The sequence below is a fragment of the Nothoprocta perdicaria genome, unplaced genomic scaffold (genome assembly GCF_003342845.1).
Source record: "Nothoprocta perdicaria isolate Ctin4 unplaced genomic scaffold, notPer1 scaffold_0, whole genome shotgun sequence".
Taxonomy (NCBI): Eukaryota; Metazoa; Chordata; class Aves; order Tinamiformes; family Tinamidae; genus Nothoprocta; species Nothoprocta perdicaria.
Window position 1 is genome coordinate 5,100,199 of NW_020454092.1, and position 22,736 is coordinate 5,122,934.

The window sequence follows — 22,736 nt, forward strand, 5'->3', positions numbered from 1 at the left end:
GCGGTGCCGCCGGGCGGCAGCGCCCGCTGCACGGGGAGGAACCAGACGGCTGAGGAGCAGCAGCGCGGGGGCGTCGCGGCCACAGCTCTCTACCTGTGGGGCGGCGTGATGACGGCTCTGTCCTACGTGGAAGCACCCAGGCCTGCCCCACATGGGAGTYCCCTGCAAGGCGCCCTCCGGAGAGCACCCACCTCGTGTGAGAGATCCAACGGCAGCGTGGCGGCCGGCAGCCCTAGGCGGCGCGGCCCCTCCGGCCTCGCCGTGCTGCCGGCCCCTCTGCCGCTCCACTGCCGGGCCTGCTCCGGCAGCGCGGAGCTCGCCTGGGATGTGGCCTCTGCCCACAAGGACTGGCTGGACCCCCTGGGGCTGGGGCGCTGCTCCCTGCACATGGCTCTGGATCTCAGCAGAATCAAGAGCTTCATYTTTCCCAGCTAGGAGCATGGGGTAGCCCCTTCCCCTCCCCTTCCAGTGTTGGCACAACTCACTTCCTTGCACTTTTGGGACCCTTGATCCCTGGGGCTGTACAGGGCTGGGGGCCCCTGTGTTACTTCCAAACCAGCATTTGTGTGTTGTTACTGTCCCTATGCCTGCTCCAGGGCAGAGGTTTCTTACACTTGGGGTGCTGCAGAGCGTTGGGGCCGCTGGGCGGAGGTGCTGGGGTGCTGAGCCGAGGGCTGAGACTAGCTGGAGAGCAGGAGCGGGGTCCCCTCGGGCCGGGACGCCAGGCGAAGGGGGAGTCCTGCTCTATGTCATGGACGCGTGGCCCATGGCAGAGGTGGAATGGGGGATGTAGGATGGCTGTATGTGCAGAGTGGAGATGGGGGAGACCCCAGGCAGGGGGAGCCAGGGAAGTCCCGGGACAGGGTGCCTAGGGCAGGGGATGGGAGRAAGGTGGGAGCAGCCCTTGCTGCCCTGCCCAGCAGCAGTTCCCCTTTGGGGACTGCCAGCTGCCTTAGGACAGRCAAGAGTTGCACTAAGAGGGGACCCCAGTGTGTATGTGCACCCCAAGGATGGTGCATGTCCTGTGCAGGTTGGGGGGACAAGGTGTGATTCGGGGTGTGTTTTCTTGTACTGCCTCCGTTGGGCTCTTTGAAAGCGGGGTATTCTGTGGCCCCATCCCAAATCCCAGCTGCCTGGGGCTATGGGCAATGGTGCCTGACTGCTCCTCGGGGCGGGGAGAAGGCAGCTTGTCCTGCTGACCAGCTGCTCATTGCGCCCCTTCTTTTTACTCTGGGTTTTACACTCTTTTGTAGATGCAAATCTCTTCCAATAAAAGTAGTTCTTGCTGTGCACCTGCCTGCTCCTTCCTCCYAAGCCTCTCCCGGGGGCAGCACCTGCATCCCGAGGCTGTCCAGGACCTGTTACTGGCCGTGTTGGCCTGCAAAGCTCCTGTGGGACTAGGTTCTGCTGGCAGGTGACAGGATACCCAGGGCCTGGGGGGAGGCAATGGGACACAGGAGGGCTTCCCTTCCCATCTTTGGGAATGTGGGGAATGTGTGGTCTCTGCTGCTCTTTGCTCTCTGCTGGTTGTCCGGTTAATGAGCAGTGAGGGCTTTGAAAGGTCACCCTTGTGGTCACCCTGTGACAAAACATGGGCATCCCCTTCCCGTGCCCCCGTGGGAGCCTTCCCAGCCGAGCGGCACCTCGTGTCCCTCGGCAGCCTGTGCCCTCGTGTGTCCGCTGGCAGGGCTTGGCGCCCTGCTCCTAGCAGGAGGCCGGGCTCCCAGGAGCCCAGCGCGAGGCGTGGGGTGCCGGGGGACTCTGAGGGGGSTCAGCCCAGTGTGGGGGCTGCAGCGGCTGGCGGGGCACCCTATGGCTGCGATGGGACCMTCAAGATGGGCTACAAGGAGCGACTGGAGCTGGGAGCAGAGGCGCTGCTGTGCCTGGGAGGGAGCGRCGCCTGGGAGCAAGATGCTGCGCCAGAGATGATGAAGATGAAGATGCTCCCAGAGGGTGAGGGAGGAGGCAACTATGCTGCACCCAGCACCTGGCTCCGTGTGCCATAAGAGGCAGGAAGGGATGCAGGGGTCTGGCTTCAGGCCTTGGCACCACAGTGATGCCCAGCGGTCCTCTCCCTGGTTGCCTGTCTTGCTGGTCCAGGGTGGCCCTTTTATTCCGCGCTGCAGGGGCAGGTTACTCACCAACTCCAGTTAATGGCTAACCCCGGCACAGCTCCGGGGAAGGTGGAAGTTCAGGCTGCACTAGGCCCTCGGGGGGAGCCTGCCTGCCCTGCCCCACAAGCCGGGAGCGACGTGGGGGGCAGCAGCATGAATGGGGGCTGCCCCACAGAGCCTGTTGCGGGGCGCCCCTTGCGCGCCATGCAGAAAATGTGCTCCTGTGCACTGAGCTGCTGCCTGGCCCTGCAGGTAAGGGGGGCCGTGGCGGGCAGTGGGGAGAGCGCTGGGGTCCCCGCAGGCAGCAGCGCCAGGGCTGCATCCTGCCCCGGCCAGGCTGCGTGGAGGGGAGAGGGTGGCTGGGCAGGGCAGCTCTGCCCGGGCGCTCGCAGGAGCCGGGGGCTCCAGCTCCGGCTCCCGCTGTGCGTGCCCTCCCTCCCCGCGCAGCACCTCGCCGTGCAGGCCTCCCTGCTCTGCGTCTTCCACCTGCTCCTGCTGCCGAGGCTGCCCGAGGAGCAGCCGCCGGCGGTGGGCGAGCTGCTGGCGCGCAGCCTCTTCGCCTGCGGCATCGCCACCATCCTGCAGACCTGCGTGGGGAGCCGGTGAGCGCGGGGCACAAGGGACACAGCCGCGGCCAGTGGGGCTCTGCCCCYGCTGGGATGGGGCTGGTAGGTTTTGGGGGAGCAGGGAAGGGGCATGAGGACTGGGAACAAGGATGCTGTTGGGCCATGAGGTGCCCTGGAGATGTTGGTTTCCTATGAGAACCCGCCATGCCATCACTACATTCCCCTTGCACATCTGCCTCCAGCAGATCTGCTGTGTTCTCCCCTTTGCTCCTCACCCCTTGCTCCAGCATCACACGGGCCCTCTCCAGTTCATCCAGCGGCTGCTGGGTGCTCCCTCTATGCAGCTGGGCATGTACCTGGCCAAAMCCCTGTGAACATCCCTTGTGCTGCTGCTTGGGATGTACTAGGAGGTGTTTGGGATATCCGATGTCCCTACGGTCATGTTGAGGTTCCTGCCTCCTGTGTCACTGCCCCTTCCCTCCCCTGTCTCAGAGCAGCCACGTGCCCTCTCCTCCCTACTGCGCCCTTGCTGTCCCCAGGCTGCCGCTGGTTCAAATCCCGTCGTTCGAATTCCTGGTCCCTGCCATGGTGCTGAGCTCCCACCTGTCCCTCCCTGCCAGCACAGACAGGAATGGTGAGCACAGCCCTGCAGCCTTGCCCAGAGCCCCACGGGACCCTACGCCGTGCTGGCAGCAGGTGACAAGGTGCTGTGAGCCTGGGGCATCCAGATGGGGGTAGAAATGGCCCCTGCCTCTTTGCTCTCCTGCTGCTGGAGTACACAGCACCTGGGGCACTTAGTGGCCCCTGCCACACTCACAATGTACCCCGGGTCATGAGTACAGGCTTGGTGGCCTCTGTCACCGCAGCAGCCATCTCTTGGGGACAGGACTTGGGGACTGGAGCAGGCCCATCCCAGCACCCCGCCTTCTGTACCTGGTTTTGCAGCCCAGCCAGAGGCCCTGCCACGGGAAGCGTGCAGGTCCTGTGGCACCAGGACCATGTGGTCCAAGCACTCACCACCCCAAGGGGAAAATTTCCTAAAGCAGCTTGTTATCCAGCCCAGGTCAGATAACTGCCTCCCTGTTACTGGGAGTCCCTGGCACTGCCTCCCTGAGCCTCTGGTCCCCAGCTGCTGCTCCCAGGGACAGCCCAGTGCGGACACAGCTCCCCTGAGCARTGCTGGGATGGGGCCCTGGCCTGCTGGCCCTCTGCAGCTGGGACCCGCTCTGCATGGCCTCAAGCTTGCAGCTCTGCCAGGCGGGCTGGGGGAGCCCCTGTCCGCCCATCTCGTCCCCTCCGACCTTCCCTTGCAGGTACCATGGTGGCCGGCGGGTGCCCCGCTCCCCAGTGCGGTGCCGCAGGGAGCCGGGCCGCGTCGCTGCGCGAGGTTGGTGCCCTGCGCTCTGCTCCGGGCTCCATCCTCACACCTATCAGCACCCCCTGTGTCCGGCCCCGCTCAGCTGCCCTGGGGGTGCAGGAGACAGGGAATCACAGGGATATGTGTGTGTGTGTGTGCTCGGGCCTTCCCTGGCACGTGGGGCGAGTGGAGCCGGGCACGAGGCTCAGGGTGTGCGTTGGGCTGCTCTCACCRTGTCCTGTCTCCCGTGTCCCGTCTGTTCCTCCCGCAGGTCTCGGGAGCTGTTGTGGTCTCCGGGCTGGTGCAGCTGCTGCTGGGAGCGTCCGGCGYGTGCGGCTGGGCGTCCCGCCGCTGCGGGCCCATGGTGCTGGCGCCCAGCCTCTCCATCGTGGGGCTGTCTGCCTACAAGGAGGCCGCCCTGCTCTGCTCCGCTAACTGGGCCATAGCGCTGCTGTACGTGACCCGCCGGAGCGGGCGCCTGCCCTCGCCGCAGGGCCTGCCAGCGCTGTGACCTGTGCTCCCTGTCCCCAGGCTGGTGCTCCTGGCCGTCACCTGCTCCCAGCACCTGGGCTCGTGCCGCCTGCCCCGCCGTGCCTGCCGCCGTGCCCGGGGGGGCTGCGTGGAGCCGCCCGCCCCCACGCTGCGCACCTTCTCGGTACCGCGGCCCTGCTGCCGGGGCCCTGGCGCATGGCTGGGTGCTGGGAGCAGGGAATGTGGCTGAGGAAGAGCCTGGCTTGACTGGAGAGAGGGTCCAGGTGCACTGGGGAGAACAGGGGTGCAGAGCCTGGTGTGCTCCCTGCAGGGCCCTGGGGACACCTGGAGGAAGGAACGGAATAAGGGCTGGGGGGGGTGCAGCCAACAGGGTGCTCACGGGGGAGCGGGCACGGAGGGGGCCCTSTTCAAGGTCCTCTGCTGCCTCTCAGGTGCTGCTCCCCTTTGCCGGTGTCTGCACCATGTGTGCCRTCCTCAGCCACCTCCGCATCCCCTGGGACTTGCAGGAGCTGCCCGGGCAGCGGCTGCCCTGGGCCAACAGCACCCTGCACTCCCCGTGGCTCCGCATCCCCTACCCAGGTGGGCACAGGCAGAGCGGGCACCGCCGGCACCCCCCGCGCGGACCCCGTCACCACCGCTGGTGCCTCCGCTGCAGGCGAGGGCGGGTGGCCGCTGCTCACGCCGCGGGCGCTGGCGGTGGGCATCGCCATGGCCCTCGGCGGCAGCGTCAACTCGGTGGGCTGCTATGTGCTGTGCGGGAGGCTGCGGCGAGCGCCCTGCCCGCCCCCGCACGCCTGCAACCGGGGGCTCTGCGCGGAGGCGCTGGGCAGCCTCGTGGCCGGGCTGCTGGGTGCCGCGGGCGGCACGGCCTCCAGCGTGGCCAATGCCTGCGCCAGCGGCCTCACGCAGGTACGGGCCGGGCGRGATGCAGCGGGACACAAGCGGGACCCTGCTGTGAGGTGCCGGCCCGCGGCAGCGCGAGGCTGGCGGCGGGACGGGRCACAGAGCGTGGCTCAGCCGCTTTCCCCCCGCGCAGGCTGGCTCGCGCCGCCCGGTGCAAGTGAGCGCGCTGGCGTGCGTGGCGCTGGGCATGTCGCCCCGGCTGGCAGGGCTCCTCACCCGCATCCCGCTGGCCGTGCACGGTAGGGATCGCATCGCGCTCCCTCCTCTGCTCCCGCGGGCATGGGAAGAGGCTGGCGTGTGCCCGCGTCCTGCCTTGCACCCCGTGCTGCCTGACACCCGGCCCTCGCAGGAGGGGTGCTCTGCGTGACCTACGCCGTAGCCGTGGGCACCGGCATCTCCTACTTCCAGTACGCGGACATTGACTCGGGCAGGAACATCTTCATCGTCGGCTTCACCATGTTCATGGCCCTGCTGGTGCCGCGGTGGCTCAGCACTGCCCCGGCTCAGCTGGCCACAGGTAGCGGGGATGGGGCCGGGGAAGGAAAAGCCGTTAAAGCCTTGGCTCCCGAGCACCACGGCCACGTGTCTCCTGAGGTGCTGGGAGGCTGCAGCAGCACATTGCTTGTGGCAGCATCCAAGGGCTGCTCCACTGGCTCCAAGCCCTTGCTCTGCCAGGACACGTTCCTGCCCCTCCTGGCTCCTGGGCTGGGATGTGTGGGTAACTCTGGTGCTGCCTCCAGGCTGGGTGCCTCTGGACCTGCTCTTCTCCTCCCTGCTTATGGTGCCTGTCTTCTTAACGGGCTCCTTGTCCTTCTTCCTGGAGAACACGGTCTCAGGTGGGATGCCCAGGGCGCTGCCGCGGGGCTGCCACGCTCCCCGCGCGCCCGGGGCCGTGGGCACAGGCGAAGGGGCTCGCGGCCCGTCACCCTGCTTTCAGGCACCCYGCAGGAGCGAGGGCTGCTCGCCGACCTGGCACCACACACCGGCGCCCGCTGCCCCCGGCGCCACAGGGGCGACAGCAGCCGCGCGTATGAGCTGCCRGCCGGGCTGAGGAGGCTGCTGCCTCCCTCCAGGCGCCCGGCCTTCCCCTGCTGCTTCCTCTGCCCTGGCCGTGAGGAGGAGGAGGAGGAGGAAGAGCAGGAGCAGGAGAGCCGCGCTGCCGAGGAGGGCACCGCCGCTGCTGGGGAAGGGACGCGCCTGCTGCTGAAGGCCGGCTCGGTGGAGATGCACGCGGAGAGGAGGCCGAGCGAGACGGAGCCGCCAGGGTGGCACGCAGCGGCCTGAGCGGGGACCTGCTCCCGCAGAGGGGGACGTCACCCGCTGCACCCTGTCAGACACGAGGTGGCTCGGAGCCACCTGCGAGCCTCTTTGCTCCATCGTTCTGAAGCCTGCATGGACTGGAGGAGCCGCGTGCCCCAGTACGGACCGCATTTCCCCCCACGTCAGAGGGGAGCTATAAAAACCATCAGCCAACTTTGCCCTTGGAGGTTTCCTTTCCAGCCAGATCTCCCTGGGAGACCCCAGCTTGCCTGCCTGTGACACCCATAGGACTGCCACTGTGGAGGGCACAACAGTTTGGCCAAGGACACGGGCAAGTGTATGGTGCACTTTGGCCCTGCAGACCTGCCTGGAGAAGCTGGGTCGGGCTGGTTTGTGTGTGTGCCACATTCCCTGGCCTGGGGCTGCTTCCCACTGCTGCCCTGGCTGCTGCTGGGATGTGGAGCAGCTCCCAGCACCTTGCTTGGCCCCACACCGTCCCTCTGCCCCTGCCATAGCAAGGAGTAGTGCCCAGGGCACAGGCAGGACATTTCTGCTGCTTGTGGACACCTCTCTAAGTGCCTGATGCTGCCGGCGCCACGATCCCCGTGCCCTGCTCTGCCTTTGCACACTCTTTACCAAACCCCATCCCCCGTCTCCCCAGCCCCTTGAGCACCAGTGTGAGGGTGCTGGGCTCCATGAGGGGTTTGCTGCCTATTGCCCATGGCAGCAAAAGGCATAGGGCTCCTCTGAGGGTCTGGGGAGGTTGTTCCTCACCGTGAGCAATTGCTGCTTGGAGCCAAGGTCACAGCTCCAAGCATCTGTCCAGCACTGGCCTCCCCTCACTGTGCCCCTGTCCCCGACCCTTGTGCATCGCCTTTGCCCATCTGTGCCCCTGGTCCCACACATCCCCCTGGTGCCAGGTTTAAAGCTCTGACCCACCAGGATGCCCCAGCTCAGGGGGCAGAGCTGCCGTGCATGGCTCAGCTCCCCGTTGTCACAAGCCTATTGTCACCTGCAGCGGCACCCTGGGTTTTCCCTGCTTAAATGCTCCGCCAGGCACTCTCGCATGCTGGTGCATTGCTCTTGCTGCTGAACTAGCCAGCGGGGGAATTTTCTGGGGAAGAAAACATTGCCTTTGACCCCTCGTGATTCAGCTCAGCGGCCGGGTTGGCATCCCCCTGCTCACGCTGCTCACAGTGCACAGCGTGGCTGCAGCTCCCAGCRTTTACAGCAGACCAGAGTCCACTTGTAAGCGCAGCCTGCGCCAGTCTAAACTGGCCTACAAAGCCCCTGCGAGGGGGTGGCAAAGGACACGGCCTTGTGCAGTGGCCATGGGGAGGAGCACGAGGGAGGCACTCGGGCTGCACCCAGCCCCCCTGCGCCCCCAGCCCAGCTGCACCCCTTCACCTTGCACCCTGCAGAGGTGCTCTGTGCATGTCCGGGGGGGGCTGCTCATGGGTGCAGAAGCTCCGGGTGCTGCAGGGGCTCAGGCTGCAGGTGCAAGGTGTGGGGAGCCGTGCGCCTGCAGTGCACAGGGTGGGCTCAGTGGGTGCAGTGAGGGGGTCGTGCACCGCGTGCAGGCTGGGGGCTCTGCATTACCACACGGGTGCAGGCCGGGGGCTCTGCACTATTGCAGGGGTGAAGGCTGGGGGCTCTGCATTATTGCAGGGGTGCAAGCTGGGGGCTCTGCGTTGCCGCAGGGGTGCAGGGCACGGTGGCTCCAGGCCAGACCCGTGTCCCTCGGCGGCGCTCGCAGAGGCAGGCCCGGCCGCCGGGCCGCGCGGCGGCACTGCAGCTCCCGGCGGCACTGCAGCTCCCAGCGCGGCGGCCGCGGCGCCCGTGCAGCAGCACGACGGGAGCCGTAGTCCCGGCCCTCGCCYGGCCTCGCTCGCCCCGCGCGGCCGCTTCCTGGCGCGTTGCGGCCCGCGCGCCGCTCCTGCCGCGGGTACCGCGGGGCAGGGCCGCAGTGGCGGCGCTGGAGGGGCAGGGCGAGCAGGGCAGCCCGTCTGGGCCCGCGGAACCGCCTGTGGGCGCGCGCCGCGGCGGAGCTGAACGCCCCCTTGCATGCAGGGCTCTGCCCGTGCTGCTCGCACAGGCTCCCGCTGCTGCGGTGCAGGCGTCTCCGCGCGTGCCGCGGGGTGGTTGGGGTGCTGCTTGGAGGGACAGTAGGACCTGCCCCGTGCATTGCTGCCAGATGTCCATTGCTGCCAGACATCTACCCTCACAGAGCTCCATGTGAGGGGACATGGCCTGGAGCTGGCTGAGCATCCTGCCCTCGTCACGCTGCAGAGGGGCTGGGGGGAGCAGGGGCTCCAGGAGGCCACCCCCAAGTCCCCACTAAGCCCTGGTTGGTGTCTTGCAGATGGAAGGCTCCGAGGAGCTGGAGAGCAGCCTCCTGGCACAGCCCTGGGCCTCTGTTCGCTTTGGCGAGTGTGCTTTCATCGCCAAGGCTTGCTTCRGGGACACGGGCTACGTGCTGCTCATCTCCGACCTCAGCAGCGTCTGGCACGAGCGTGCGGACACGCAGGCCGTGGCGCAGAGGTCCAAGGTGAGTCCAGGGCTGGCAGGCGCAGGGACCCCCTTTTCCCCACGCGACGGCCGTGGATCCGGGCAGCCCCCACGCAGCCGTGCCCACGCACTGCCACCCCGGTGACCCGCACAGCCTCCTCCCTGGAGGACAGGGAGGCTACTCAGTGACCCCTCCTCGCTGGGGCTGCGCTGAGGCCAGCAGACTCATTTCACCTGTGCGCAGAGCGTGAAGCTGCTGTCTCTAGAGCCAGCACATAAAGCAGCAGGTCGAAACCAGGTCCTGGTAGTCATGGAGGGACTCCTGCTCACTCTAACAGCCACGGTACTGTCGTGTCTACACAGCTCCAAAAAACACTGGATGATTCTCTGGCTACCCCTGGCCCAGACCCTGCTGCTGGGGCCTGGGAAACCTTTCTAGCTTGGCTTGCCTGGGAGAACTGCTGGGGCATGTCCATACCAGGGCGCAAGGATGCTTTCTGCTGCCCTGGGGCACCTGGAAGCAGTTTAGATCCTTGTGTGCTGCTCTGTCTGCTGGGGCTTTGGGTGCTGCAGGCCCACGCGGCTCTCCTAACGCTGCCTCTCGCCAGGAGCTGAACAAGCGGCTGACGGCGCACGCGTCCTCCTTCCTGCAGCGCCTGGGCAGCCTCGTGTGCCCCTTGCTGGCGGGGCGCCCGGACGCCGCCACCGCCTTCTCTTGCCACCACGCACCTGGCAGGCTCAGCGTCCGTGTGAAGAGCGAGCTCTCCGGACTGCCCTTCTACTGGGACTTCCACTGCTCCTCTGCGCCCGTGGAGATGGTGAGCGACATGCCCGGCGGCCTGGCGACGTTGGGGACAGGACAGGCTGAACCTGATGTCCATTATTTCATGCTTGGAGGCTTTGGAGAAGTTTGGGGGTGTGCTGCTGGTGACAGGGTGCCTGGCTCTGCCTGCTGCCCCTGCTGAGGGTCACCAGCCCCGGTTCTATCCTTTGGCGCTGTAGCTCCTCCGGCAGGAGTGTGCCAGCGGGGACCTTGCAGGGTAGCAGGGGTGATGGAGCACGTCCTCCTTGCAGGGAGAGACTGCCCATTTGGGGATTTTACCCTCTGTGTACCGCCCTGTCCTGTACACCTATGACAGGTGCTGGGGAAGGGGGTATGAGTGACCCTCACCACAAAAGAATCTATAGGGAGTCAGGAGCAAAGAGGGGAATTCAAGTAGATTGAATCTCCCAACTCTTAGGGAGCTGCTCCTATCTGAGGGCCACTTTGGTGTCTTTTTTTTCTTCCTTATTTGTGGGTTTCAGGGAGTTTTTTGAGGTTTCCCTCTGGTTTTGGATGCTGCAGAGCTGATCCCCCAGGAGCAGCAGAGTCCTTGGAGCAGGGACTCATGAGCCCATCTGCTCTTGCAGACAGCAGTCCATCCCCACTGCCCCAACAGAGGCGGGATGCAGCAGGAATGGGGGCTGTATCTGGGGCATATCCCACTTTAGCCCAGGAAGTGAGTGATTTAAACTTTGCAAAAAAACGAGCTCAGACATTGGATTTCCTGCAGATTCACAAAAAAAGTGTCGGGCTTGCAGCATGCTGGCCTTGCTGCGCGCCAGCCTAAAGCAGCGCGACCCCCCTCTCTCCGGGCTGGCTCTGCGGGGAGCCCCACGGCCTGTCCCCCAGGGCAGCAGCGGGGGCTCTGCGGGCGCAGGGTGGCTTTGGGGAGCAGAGGCTGGGTGGGCACCCCAGCACCCAGGCCCTGCGGCCGTGCGCGCACAAGAGGGCGCCCGGCACCCGCTAACGGCTGCGCGGGAGCTGGGGACGCTGCTGCCTTGGGGCCTGCACGGGAGCCCTGGCGGCCGCAGCGCATCGGGGGCTTCAAGGGAAGGGTCGCTCTGAGCCGCTGCATGCCCTCCTGCCAGGTCCCGGTGCCGGGGGGATAGGGGATGGCCTGCAAAGGGACAGGAGGGGCCCTGCACAGCCCTTCTCCCCTCTTCGGGGACATAACCCGCACTTGAGCGTCACGGGGAGCGGAGCTGGGCTTGTCAGCTGGCTGCAGCGCRGAGCGTCCGGGCGCTTCTGCTGCTGCACCCCCGGGGTGCGGACAGGCTCGGTCTCCCCCAGGGCCCTGCTCGCTCTGGGGACTTGMTCTTCATCACTGGGCAAGAAGTGCAGGGTCTGAGCCGAGATGGTGCAAAGTGGTGTCCCAAGCTCTCTGCTTGCAGCTGCTCCTCTCCCTTTGCTTGAAAGTGCAGCGCATGCCTGCAAGGAGCCCAGGAGGGGCAAAGTGCTGAGTGTGGCTGCCTTGAATGCAAAAACAGGGTCTGATCYTGCCCCACTCAGCAGCCAGCCCAGACTACAAAGTATATTCACAGAGCTGGAAGCACTGCTGCTTGCTGCATCCCAGCTCTGCCTCCTGAATGCAGTGGCAGGGGGTGTGTGGCAGGGCCCCCATCCCTACMGCTGGCACCTTGAGGTGCAGAGCCCCAGCATGGGCTCGTCCTGGGCTGYGTGCCAGGGATGTGCTGCCTCCGGGAGCAGGGAGGCTTGGTGAGTGATGCTGTGTTGGGTGTCCTGTGGGCCAGGGTGGTCCCTCCAGGCTCCAGGGCAGGGAGATGTGCCCAGGGCTCTGCAGGCAACTTGGCCATAAGCTAAGGAGGGTGTTGTGGGCTGCAGTGGGGAGTGTGATGGGAAACCATATGAGCTGTCAGGGTAAGGGGCTCTTCTACTGTGCATCTCATCTCCTGGGGAAGTCTTGCTGTTTCCCCAGGCCCCAATCTGGGGGTTTTAGCCCCAGCTGTGTCTGTTGCCTGCATGGGGACATGGTTTGGGGGGGCAGAGAACCCTGACCAGGGACTGGAGGCCCTGTTGTGGGCTGGGAGCTGCACAGAGGGTATCTCTACCTCCTCCTGCACCCTGAGTTTCTCATGGTGGCTGAAGCATCGCTCACTCCCCGTCCCTGTCATTGCTCTACGGAGAGCCAGCTGCCTCTCCAGACCTTCCCCAGCGCGTCCTCTCTCTGTGCCAGGTCTCCCAGCACCTGGTGCGGCCCCTGATGCGGATGAGCCTGGCGCTGCACTCCCAGCTGCAGGAGCTCATGGCCCTGCTGCTCCAGAAGGACGCCGAGATTGACGACTACAGGGAGAGCGGGGCTGCTCTGAGCAGAGGTGAGGCGGGACGCGCGGGCGCAGCCGGCAGGGAAAGCGCTTCCTTCCCCGCGCGCCGCCTGCCCTGCTGSCTCTGCCTGCTGCCCAGCGAGGCTCCTGTTTCCGTGTGGCGAGAGGGTTGCCAGCGGGCCGGCCAGCAGCCCCGTGGGAGCAGCGGGCACTGGGAGCCGGAGCACCTGGGGAGTCACCAAGGTGCTCGCCGCTTTGCTGAGAGCACCTGGCGGCTCCCCAGGAGCCTGCGGCGATGCCAGCGGGGACTGGCGCAGCGCTGCCGCACGCTCCGTGCCCGGCGCTGCCGCACGCTCCGTGCCCGCGCACTTGCAGAGCGTTTGTGGAGCAAGCACGTCTCCAGGTCTTTGCTGCTGGAAGTGCAGCCGTGTCCGCAGGTCTCCAAGCTGGGAGCCTGGATCGGCTCCAGTGGGGAACGGAGGGGTGCGAGCCCCCTCGGGTGGGCAGTGGGGGTGCGGAWGAGGCCCTCCATTGCTCCCCCATGTGTAGGGGCTCGTCAGCATCCAGGAGGCACAGGCTCCCGCTTGGCTTGAGGGGGAGACAACTGCCTTTCCTGGGGACCTTGTGCCCCCCAGACACTGGAGTAGATCTGGATCAGCAGTGGCTTGTGTGGCATTGCCAGGAAYGCCACATGGCCCGAGCTCCTGTCCTGCAGTGCTTCCCTGCTTCTGCCAGCCTGGCTGAGATGGGAGCCTGGATTTCCTCTGCAGCTGCACCAAAAGGTGCCCGAGCCACCTGGATTGCCCTTTGTCCTGTGGCTCTACAGGGTCAGGGCAGCAAGGAGAGCCCRCTTTGAAAATTGGAATTGGTGTGGTGGGAATCCTGTCTTTCCCCTTGCCTGAGMATCCTGGCATAGGGGAGCACATCCTGGACACATGGGGAAAAAAAAAAGCTTTGAATGAGGGACCCATTGGAATGAGATAGAATAGGGAGTTGTCCCTGTCCTGCAAGATGGGAATGAACCAGCCTGGTTTGAGCTCATTGGAGCTGTTCCCCTGCTCCTTGCAGCCACCCTTCCCCATGGATGGTCGGGATGGGGGTCTGGCCAGACCTGCCTGGGCTGATAGCAGCTCTCCCTTGCAGACCGACTACGGACAGAGCCCTTCCAGGAGGAGACTTTCCTGCAGAACTTCATGGCCAAGGTAAGGTGCAAAGCCTACTTCACCGTGGAGACATGTGGCTTTTGTCCTGTTTGTGTTGTGTTCCCCCCTCACACCTCAGTGGTGCTTGGTTCTTCCAAGCAGATGAGCTTGAGAGAAATTGGAATTTGAAGGAGCAAGTCTTTCCCCTACCCCTTCCTCATTGCTGGAAACCATTGCAGAAGCACTGAAATGATTCAGTGCAGTGAGGGAACATCAGAAGCAATTGATGCTCGCTGGTGCAAAGAAGCAAGATTTGAAGATGCTTCTGAGCATTTCTGTGCGAGCTGTGAAAGGCCATGAGCAGGGAGCAGTGGTGCCTGCTGGAGACCAGGGAGTCAGATGGGAATGCAGGGAACACGTGGCATTGCATAGAAAGAAAAGGTCCTGCTTGGATGGGACATTGCTCTGAGAGACAAATGCTGATGGTCATGCACAGCTAGCAATGAACCATCTGCAGCTTCTGAAAATTAGAGGCGATCCCTCTTTTACATGAAAGATATTGCATCCAGCACAGGCATCTTTCCTTTCCCCCTGGTTGTGATGGATAGAGATGAATTCATTGCTGGACTGAAACTTGGAGGTTGCCTAGGGACCGATGATCATGACCAGATTACATTCACCCTGGGCAAAGGAAGGACATTCCTAAACAGTAATTTATATCCTTCATGCTTTGAAAGGGCTAATTTCCCAAAGCAGGGGGAAATTATGAGTGAAATCAGCTAGGAGGAAACATTTAGATAGAAAAATGTGAATGAAAATTGTGAGCTCTTTCAGAAGAATTTCAGAAGCCACAAAAAGCCACAATTCTACAATCAAGAAAGAGGGCAGCTCTGGCCGAAAGCCCGTTCTGGTTCAGTGGTGAAGTGAAGGCAGCAATTAGAAATAAAAGAGCAGTTTATAACAAATGGGAAAGCGGGAGTAGATAGCAATCAATATAAATTAGAAATTATGAAGTGTAGAAAATGGATAACAGAAGCTAAAAGCATCAGGGAAAAATCATGACTAGCAGGGCTAAGGACAGAAGCAAAGGGGTTTATTTCGTGTATTAAGAAAGAAACCCCAAACTCTGAGCGATGGGATAAGCCTATTAGAGGATGGAGGTGGCAAAATGATTGATATTTGAGTAGACATGGCAGAAGTGCTCAATAAATGTTTCTGTGCTGTTGCTGGAAGGATGTGCCAGCATCAGGGGTGATGAAATATGTCTTTGTCTGAGGGACTGCTGAGCAGCATCTGCTAGAGATGCACATCCAGCCYGAGCCCGAGCATCCTCCAAGAGCTGGTGTGGGGTGTCTGGGGTGCGGGTGATGGGGTTTGGTGGTGCTGGACCGCTGCTCGTGCAGCAGGGTGTGCAGGAGAGGAGTAACTCAGCAGGTCCCGTGCAAAGCCCTGCCGAAAGGGCTAGCAGAGCACTCGCCAGGCTGTGGCRACAAAGCGTGGGGAGTCTGCAGCTTCCGTGGCTCTATGTGCACATGTGAGAACGTGTCTCCTGCAAATGAACACACTGTCCCGAACGTTGATTCATGAGCCCTGGGGCTCGTGTTGCCAGCCATCCTGTTCTCCACCTGCAGCAGGTAGAGCTAGGTCTCCTGCAGGCACAAGTGCTTTGGTCTCAGATCGCCGGGTGCAGTGTTGGCAGTATGTGGATGAAAGAGATGGGCTTTGGTGAGGAAGAGCAACTGTATGGCTGTGTGGAGGGGGATCCTGGTCTGCCTGGACCATGTGTCCATCCTGGCAGTGGCCAGGAGCAGCATCATCGGGCACTGGACAAGGAACTGGAAGGTTGGGGTGATGCTCACCTTTGCTGCTGTTTTGGTGCTTGGTGCAAGCTTGGTGTCAAGCTGTTGTGGTGCTTGGTGGGGCAGTGTTGGTAGGGCCTCGGCTCAGCTGGGACCTTCCCAGCTCACTTAGTGCCTTGCTGAAGAAACAAGCCTGGGATGGAGGGGCAGCGGGTCCCCAGTTCATGCCATGGGGAGCTGGGAGCGCTGTGGCCAACTACAGTATCTGGGCTTTAAGAAAGATGCCGAACAATCAGAGCAGGGTTACAGGAGTGAATTGAGGGCTGGAGAGGGAGCCCAGCTTTGAGAGACTTGGAAGAGAAGAGCTCTGTCGAGCTTATCAGAAAGAAAATTGAGAGATGCCTTGATTACAGTGCRTGAGGGTCTTTACAAGGAGAAAATGCTGGTTACTTAAGGGCTCTCTTTAATCTAGCAGAGAGCAGCAGAACATGAGCCAGTGATTGGGAGCTGGAGCCAGACCCAGACAAATTCAAACTAGAAATAAGGCACGTGGTTTTGCTACCAAGGACGATTAGCTACTGGGACGTGCTCCCAAGGGCAGTGGTTGAGTCTCCATCTCTTGATGTCTCCAAAAGTGGGCTGGGAGCCTGCTTGGAAGAAAACCGAGTTGCTGGGCTCAGTATCGGGGTGTGTGGTTAAACACTCGTGGCCAAGAGGTCAGATGGAGGGATCCGATGGTCCTCCCGTCGTTTCCCCCTGTAAAACAGAGCCTCGAAATGTGGGTGTTCAATGATGAGAGCAGTGCGTGCCTCCTGGCTGGAAGGCAGCTGTGATGCACGACACCTTGGAAAGGCTCCACTTCCCAAAGCTTTGAGCATCCCTCCTCGAGAGCAGAGGACCCGCCAGTGCCGGCGCRCGGTCGCTCCCGCATGCTGCCTGCCCCGTCTCTGCCTCAACAAGCCCTYGCGCCGGGCTTGCGTGCGCCCCGCTGCCCAGGGCGTTCTAACCAAGCGCGCGGAGTTTTCCAGCAAAGCCCTGGGAATATTTATACCTTTAGGAAACGACGCTTTCACACGCGCCGCTTTTGGCAGGAGTTCATGGCAGCTGCCGGGCTTTGGGCAGAGCTGCAGGGAGAGCGGCGGCTGCCGGCGGCGCGCGCCCTGAGGCCGGCCCGGCAGCCTTTCTTGGCCCGGCGAGGCGCTCCCCGCGTGCGCGGCGGGAGAGCGGAGGCGGCCGCAGCGCGGCCTGCGTGCCGGGGAGCACCGGGGAGCTGCCCTGGCCGCCGGCCCAGCAGCCAAGGGATGGATTTTGTTGCTGGGTGTCCCTGCCTGCTGCAGAGGTTGCTCCTCGGGGCAGCCTCGGGATACCCAGGAGTGGTTCCTGAGGGTCTGTCCTGATGCCTGACGCTGTTCGGTGCAAACGGAGGCAGCACGGAGTCCTTCCCCGGGCTTCAGTGTTTTGCTGCTCAGCACCTCTGGATTTAGTAGGTGGATTTTCCTCCCGTGAGTGTGTTGGCGTGTGTGCAAGACATGGGAGAGCTCCTGTTCAYGGCGTTGCCCACATGGGCCTTCCCTTTGGAGAAGGCTGAGGTGGAGGGGAGGAGAGCACAGAGGGATGCTGTGGGCCTGGCAAGGTGGCTCCGGCTCTGAGAGCGACAGACAGTGGGGCAGGGCGGCTCAGTGCCTCCATCATACACCTCGTTGGGGACAGGATGGCTTTCACGGGGCAGGGACGCAAGAGGGACATGTGGGATGATGGTGCAGGAGTAGGGGTTATCCCAGTGTTTCTCTGGGCCAAGGGCTGGCTCCCACCCTGCAGTAAATAAGCCAGGCTGAGAGTCCCTTTGCCCCTACTTATCCACTTCCCACCTCCTCCCTGGCCCCATGGCTTAAGAAGTGGACTCCTGCAAAGGGCCTGGGTCCATCAGCACTCCAAGCTCTGGCCTTGCTATCTCCAGAGCTTCACTGCTCACTTCACTACCAGAGTGTTGCAAAGGGAGCAAGGGTCTGACACCCACTGGGTGCATGCACTGCACCCCTGCCCTGGCTGCAGCGGGCAGTCCCGGGGCGGCAGATTGGGGTTCAGCCTGGATGTAGGCAGAGCAGCCCTGCACCGCTCCACCAAAGAGGAGCTGCAGTTGTTTTGGCTGCTTGGGCTCAATAGAGCAGCAATGAAAACCACTCGGATAAATGCGCAGATAGGGTCAGTTCAAATATAGCCCCGCGCGCCCCAGGATGTTTCACCCTGCATATTTTTATCTCCGCAGCCGGAGCACGCCGGGGCGGCTGCGCTGCGCCTCCGGCTGCCCCGTGCACTTGGCTGCCGGAGCGGCGCTTACGGCAAACAGGACGCGCAGGGTTCACAGGTCGACCCGGGCCCGGTGAGGAGGATGTGCCATCAAAACAAGCAACGCTGAATAGGAAGATAAACAAACAGGCGGCTTCCAGCGCGTCCCTGGCCGAGGGCGAGCGGGTTGCCGCGGGCCGGGGCTCACGGGGTGGCCGGCGGCGCTGGCCGCTGACGTCAGGAGCTCGGGGGTCACAGCCRGCTGCATTGTTCCCCGGTGCGGAGCTGGGAAGGCGGCCAAGCGGGTTGGAGCGGTGGGGCCGCAGGCAGGTGGAGGCGGGTGAGCACCGGCACTGCCGCGGAGCCCCAGGAGCGGGCAGAGCACCCAGTGCTAACCCACGGTCTGGCCTGGCACCTGCTTGCACTCTGCCCAGCGCTGAAAATGAGCCCCTTGAGAGGAGCATGTGCCCGAGGGCTGGAGGCAGCAGTGAGCTGCGTGTTACAYGGGGCAGGGATGGCAGCCCCTAGACCTGAGGCAGTGCCATGCAGCCGGGCAGTAGTAGCGGGAGGAACCAGCCCTTTGGCTCCTTCCTACCAAAGCCATTCCAACCAGGAATGGTTTCAATTAGCCCCAGGTAGTTGCAGCCTTGCAGCTGTGGACGCGGTGCCGGTGCACACGGCAGGCACGGCCCGGCAGCAGAAACCGGGCTGCAGGTTCCCGTGCCTGCGCGGGCCAGGCTGGGTGCCCTGCCGCTTGCCTGCCCTCGGGCTGCTCCAAATACACATCTGCCTTAGCCAGCCTGCCCGTGCGCCCCTGCTCGTGGGCAGGAAGRTGTTTCGGGGTGAGTGTGGGCACAGTGCACTGAGGGCCGACCGCTGCGTGGGGGCCTGGCCCTCCCTAGGGCTCTGCCACCAGCCGCAGGGCAGCGCGGCTTTATTTATTTATTTGCTGAGGCCTAATCAGGTGAGGGGGCCTGGCCAGGGCACGCTTGCTGGGCCGCTGCCGGCGACCACAGGCCGCTTACACAAGCAGTGACTCAGTGGAGCTTCACGCTGCTAAAACCGGACTTGGCACGGGCGCCGTGGGGCAGCGGCGTGCCCGAAATAGCGCCCAGACCGTGGGCAAGGAGCAGCTCCGCAGCGCGGCGGCAGCAGCACCGGGCTGGGCCGGCTGCCCGCCGCGTGGCTGTGATTGCTCTGGTGCCCGCATGTCCCCGCGGTGCCGGGCCGAGCCGCGTTGGGCAGTGGGCTGGCAGGATGCGGGATGCGGTGCCAGCCCACGGCCCCCGYGGCAGCGTGGGGCTTGGCTGCCCGGCCCCGCGGTGGCGGCCACAGCCCTGGCTCGGGTCTGCGCTGCGCCCCGGCCGCACGTGGCCGGGAGCACAGGGCTGCGTGCGCGGAGCCCGCACGGCGCCAGGCGCGGGACAGGGCTCTCGTGGGCATCGTCCCCAGGGCAAGACGTGGACGTGGGTGTGCGGCGGCTGCGCAGTGTGAGGTGTGGAACCCATGTGGGGTGTGCAGGGGCCCTTCCTCTGCCATCGGTGCCTTCCTCACCCTTGGGTGCAGTGCCATGCCGTGCCATACTGGGTCCTGCCATCCACACGGTGCAGGCTGGCCATGCTGGGTCCTGCCATCCACACGGTGCAACCTGGCACAGCAGAGGGGCTCACGGGCAGGCTGGCAGGAGAGGGCAGAGCCCTGTTCTTGCGGGAGAGGCCCCAGGCTGTCGCGCACGGGCAGGGGCCGCCGAGGAGCCGCGCGCGGATGATTGATCTCGTGTCAGCGAGCGGTGGTTTGAGCTGGTGCCAGGCGTGAGCTCAAACGGGAGCATTGAAGGGGGAGAGCCCCTTCCCCCTCCGGAAAGCGGTGCAACTGGAGCGCCTTGTGAGGGGCAATCCCCCGGCTGCCGCGCGCTGCCCCCAGCCCACTGCCAGATGTTGGGTTATTGGGCCCTGATCCCAGATGTTGGGTCTTTGGGTCCCGTGCAGCCCCCTAACCCTTGGGAAGCGTCAGCTCCATGGAGCTTTTTTTGTCTTGGAGGAGAGAGGAGGAAAAGGGGGTGTGAGGAGAGGAGGATGAGGCTGTGCCCTAGTGAGGCTGGTTGTGCAGTGATGCCCCCCATGGGGCTCAGGCACCGAGTGCTGCAGTCACTTCCTGGCCCTGGGGAGGGCCAAGCAAAGCACCTTTGGGGCAGGAGAACAAGGTGGCCCTTAACGGGGCTGTAAGGAAGTGCTGTGTGTCAGCGAGGGACGTGGCAGCCTCTCCATCCCCAGCTAATCGGGTCCCGATGCAGGTGCCCCGTCCCGCTCAGCCCGCACAGCCAGGCAGCCTCTAAGCGAGCGCGGCAGAGGGGCCCTGCTGCTCCCAGGCTTTCCCAGAGCCACTTCCTCCCAAAGCCTAGCGTAACCTCTCCTGTCTGCAGCCTCATGCAGGGAGTAGGGACRGGGGTGCAGAGCAGCTGGGCAGGAGGCAGCTCCCAAGGGATGCTCTGCATCGGGGTGCACAGCCCCTTGGGCGCGCGCCGCCCCGCTGGTGCCGGCGCATTCCTGAGGCTGCTGCTCCCTCTCCGCTCGGACCTTTGTGCAGTATCTATCTGCRCAAGGAAACAGGGCCATTCATGTATTTCACTCTCTATTTATACCTCTCCCTTTCCGTATTTAGTGTGTGCACAGGCAGAAGGGGCAGCGTATGCCGGGGCGACTGATGTTCTTGGCTCCAGCGCTGGCTGGAATTTCGTCTTGGAATGTATCCTGAACCACTCTGAAAACACGAATAAATCTCTGTGTGTTGTGTGCATGTGTGTACACAAATATATAGACAACTTATAGACCCAGAGCCATATAGGGCAGTTGTGAGCTTTTCTATTTAAAGATACAAGTAGTTATGGGGCTCCCGGTGAGCCAAACACCTCTGTATCAAAGGGATGCAGGATGTCCTGCTAGAGGCCTGGCACCTTAGGAAATATATGGCCCTTTCCCTGCTGTCTCCAGGGATCAGAGATCGCCAGGCTGCCCAATTACCCCGCTGCTCTCCAGATTTGCTCTGATTCCCCGGCCCAGGCATGTCACAGGGCTGCCTTTTGGAGGTCTCTGCTCCCCCTTTGTAAGTCTTTCTGTGGCAGTGGCAAAGACACTGATGTGCTTGGTGTGCAGCCGGATGCATCAGAGCAAAGATTTCAGGCTTGCTGGAAAACTGAGTAGCCCAGGGCTTCTGCAGAGCCGGGAGCTGCTTCCAGAGAGTTTCTGCTTCTCGTGGCTGTCTAAGCAAGGTGAAGGAACAGGAGAAGGAGAAAATAAGTACTGGGTACCAAATCCCGAGTGGGGTGCTCAGTTGGGMTGTGGGGCCAGCTCCTTGGGAAGCACCAGGGGCCCTGGTGCTCATGGCTGCCTAAGGAAGGTGATGGGAAGGAGAACGTAAGTCCTGGGTGGCAGATGCAGGCGGTGCAGCATCGCCTTGGGAAGCGCTGGTGCTGTGGCCTGGCCCAGCACTGGGTCACTGGCACCTTGGTGGCCACAGAGCAGGCACCGTGTTCAGCCCAGCTGGCGGCAACACCAGCTTTTCTGTGTTCTGGATGCCGAAAAAACTGACATTTGGGGCTGAAAATGCCCGTGTTTGGGCGCTAGCCAAAGGAGATGTGTTTGTGGGTGAGGGAAATTTGAGAAAATTCCTGCTGGGAGCTCTGCACGTGTGCGCGCGCGTGCCGGTGTGCGTACAGGGGAAATACAGTTTTCCTTTTTAAAAAAGCACCACTTATTTTTATACCGAACTCCAGAAGGGCTGAATGTGGAAACTTGGCCTGTCAGCAGCTGTCACAGGGGAGCGGGTCCCTGCCTGAGTTTGGGGGGAAACCACAGCTGGGTGTTAATGGGACTGTTAATGAATTAATGTTGGCTGCTGCGCGCGGGGGGAGCGGGCTCTCACGGCCAGCAGCTCTCGGCGCTCGTGCTGCAGCCTGGGGTCCCCTTGCAGTCCTTGCATGGCTGCAGCCCTTGCACGGCTGCAGCTTTCCATGCAGCCCTGCACCTCGGCCATGTGCRCACATGGGGCTCTCCATGCCCTTCCTTCTTCGCTATGAAATAGCTGTCTGGATTGTTCCTTCTTTGCTTTGAAATACCTGTCTGGATTGGGGCAAGGAGCTTGGAAATGTGCAGGAAAGGCCTGGCTCACACTTTCCCTCCAAAGCAGTAAGGCAGATTGCGGTGGGGCTGAGGACCTGGGCTGGAAATGGGGAAGGAAGTGCAGAGAGGATCTGGGAAAGAGCAGGATCTGAGCGGGGTGAGGCACATCCTTGATGMAGGAACTGGGGCAGGTGAGCAGCGCTGGCTGGAAGGAGAAGACTTTGTGACCGGGCAGGAGGGGAAGGAGAGGGAGCAGATGTGTCTGTCCTGCTCGAGCAGGAAGTTTGGACTAGATGATCTCTAGGGGTCCCTTCCAACCTTAGCCATTCTGTGATTCTCCATGCGCAGTTGTTGAGCCTTGGCAGAAGAAGGCATATTCTTCTCCATGGACCTTTCCTCCTGTGTTGGAATTCAGATGCTATTGGTGAGATCTCATCTTGTGGCGTCTCCTGCCTGGGGTTTCATCCTCCAGTGCCAGACAGCAGCCAAGAGGCTGAACCAAGAGGAAAGGGATGTCCATGCTGTGGAAGGGATGGTTGTACCAAGAAGGGCATGGTTCTGCCGTGGAAGGGGTGGCTGTGACGAGGAAGGGCAGACTATGATGACCATGTATATGGCCATGCTCAGGACCATATGACCATGTGTATGGCCACGCTCAGGAAGGGAAGAGCAAACCGAAGGAGGGATGACCATGCCAGGGAAGGGTTGAGCATGCCTAATAAGGAACCGTGGGGTGGACAAATCCTCAAGAAGGATGATGTTGTGGATGCGGGTAGATTTAGGGGAGAAGTGGACTTTGGGGAGCTCCCTGGCACTGGTGGGAGGAAGGCTGGAAGAGCCTGACCTTCCCTGGGAGCTCGGCTTTCTCCAAAGGGATGTTGCTCTCCTGCCCCTTACGTCTGTAGGGGCAATGAGGAGCACCTCAGTGAGGAAAGCCCTGTGGGCCTGCTGGGCTGGGCTGCGCGTGCCTGTCCCCACGGGCTGGAAAAGCAGCGTCAAAGGAGCCTAGAGCCCGTCCCGGAGGGCTCAGAGGCTCCTCTGTGCCCGGCTGCGGGCTCCCAGGGCCTGGCTCAGCCTCTGCCGGGC

At 63.0% G+C, this 22,736-nt stretch overlaps 3 protein-coding genes across 3 annotated transcripts in view; all 3 read left to right on the forward strand.

The window, feature by feature from the left end:
* CNPPD1 (cyclin Pas1/PHO80 domain containing 1) overlaps positions 1-1,280 on the forward strand; it is a 6,181-nt gene extending 4,901 nt beyond the window's left edge. Inside the window, exon 9 of the mRNA XM_026054142.1 lies at positions 1-1,280. This exon is cut by the window's left edge and continues 43 nt beyond it. Coding sequence (XP_025909927.1) covers positions 1-435 — 435 coding nt within the window. The 3' untranslated portion in view covers positions 436-1,280.
* Positions 1,281-2,318: 1,038 nt separating this feature from the next.
* On the forward strand, positions 2,319-7,361 carry SLC23A3 (solute carrier family 23 member 3). Its single transcript, XM_026040717.1, has 12 exons — positions 2,319-2,366; positions 2,562-2,716; positions 3,220-3,314; positions 3,994-4,067; positions 4,309-4,490; positions 4,569-4,692; positions 4,961-5,108; positions 5,185-5,438; positions 5,566-5,671; positions 5,782-5,949; positions 6,173-6,268; positions 7,354-7,361. Exons 1-12 carry the CDS (start codon positions 2,319-2,321, stop codon positions 7,359-7,361), a joined length of 1,458 nt encoding a protein of 485 aa, XP_025896502.1.
* Positions 7,362-9,054: 1,693 nt separating this feature from the next.
* NHEJ1 (non-homologous end joining factor 1) overlaps positions 9,055-22,736 on the forward strand; it is a 40,122-nt gene continuing 26,440 nt past the window's right edge. The window contains exons 1-4 of the mRNA XM_026037468.1: positions 9,055-9,240; positions 9,809-10,018; positions 12,218-12,356; positions 13,449-13,507. Of these exons, the coding sequence (XP_025893253.1) occupies positions 9,055-9,240; positions 9,809-10,018; positions 12,218-12,356; positions 13,449-13,507 (594 nt within the window). The remainder of the gene's footprint in view (positions 9,241-9,808; positions 10,019-12,217; positions 12,357-13,448; positions 13,508-22,736) is intronic.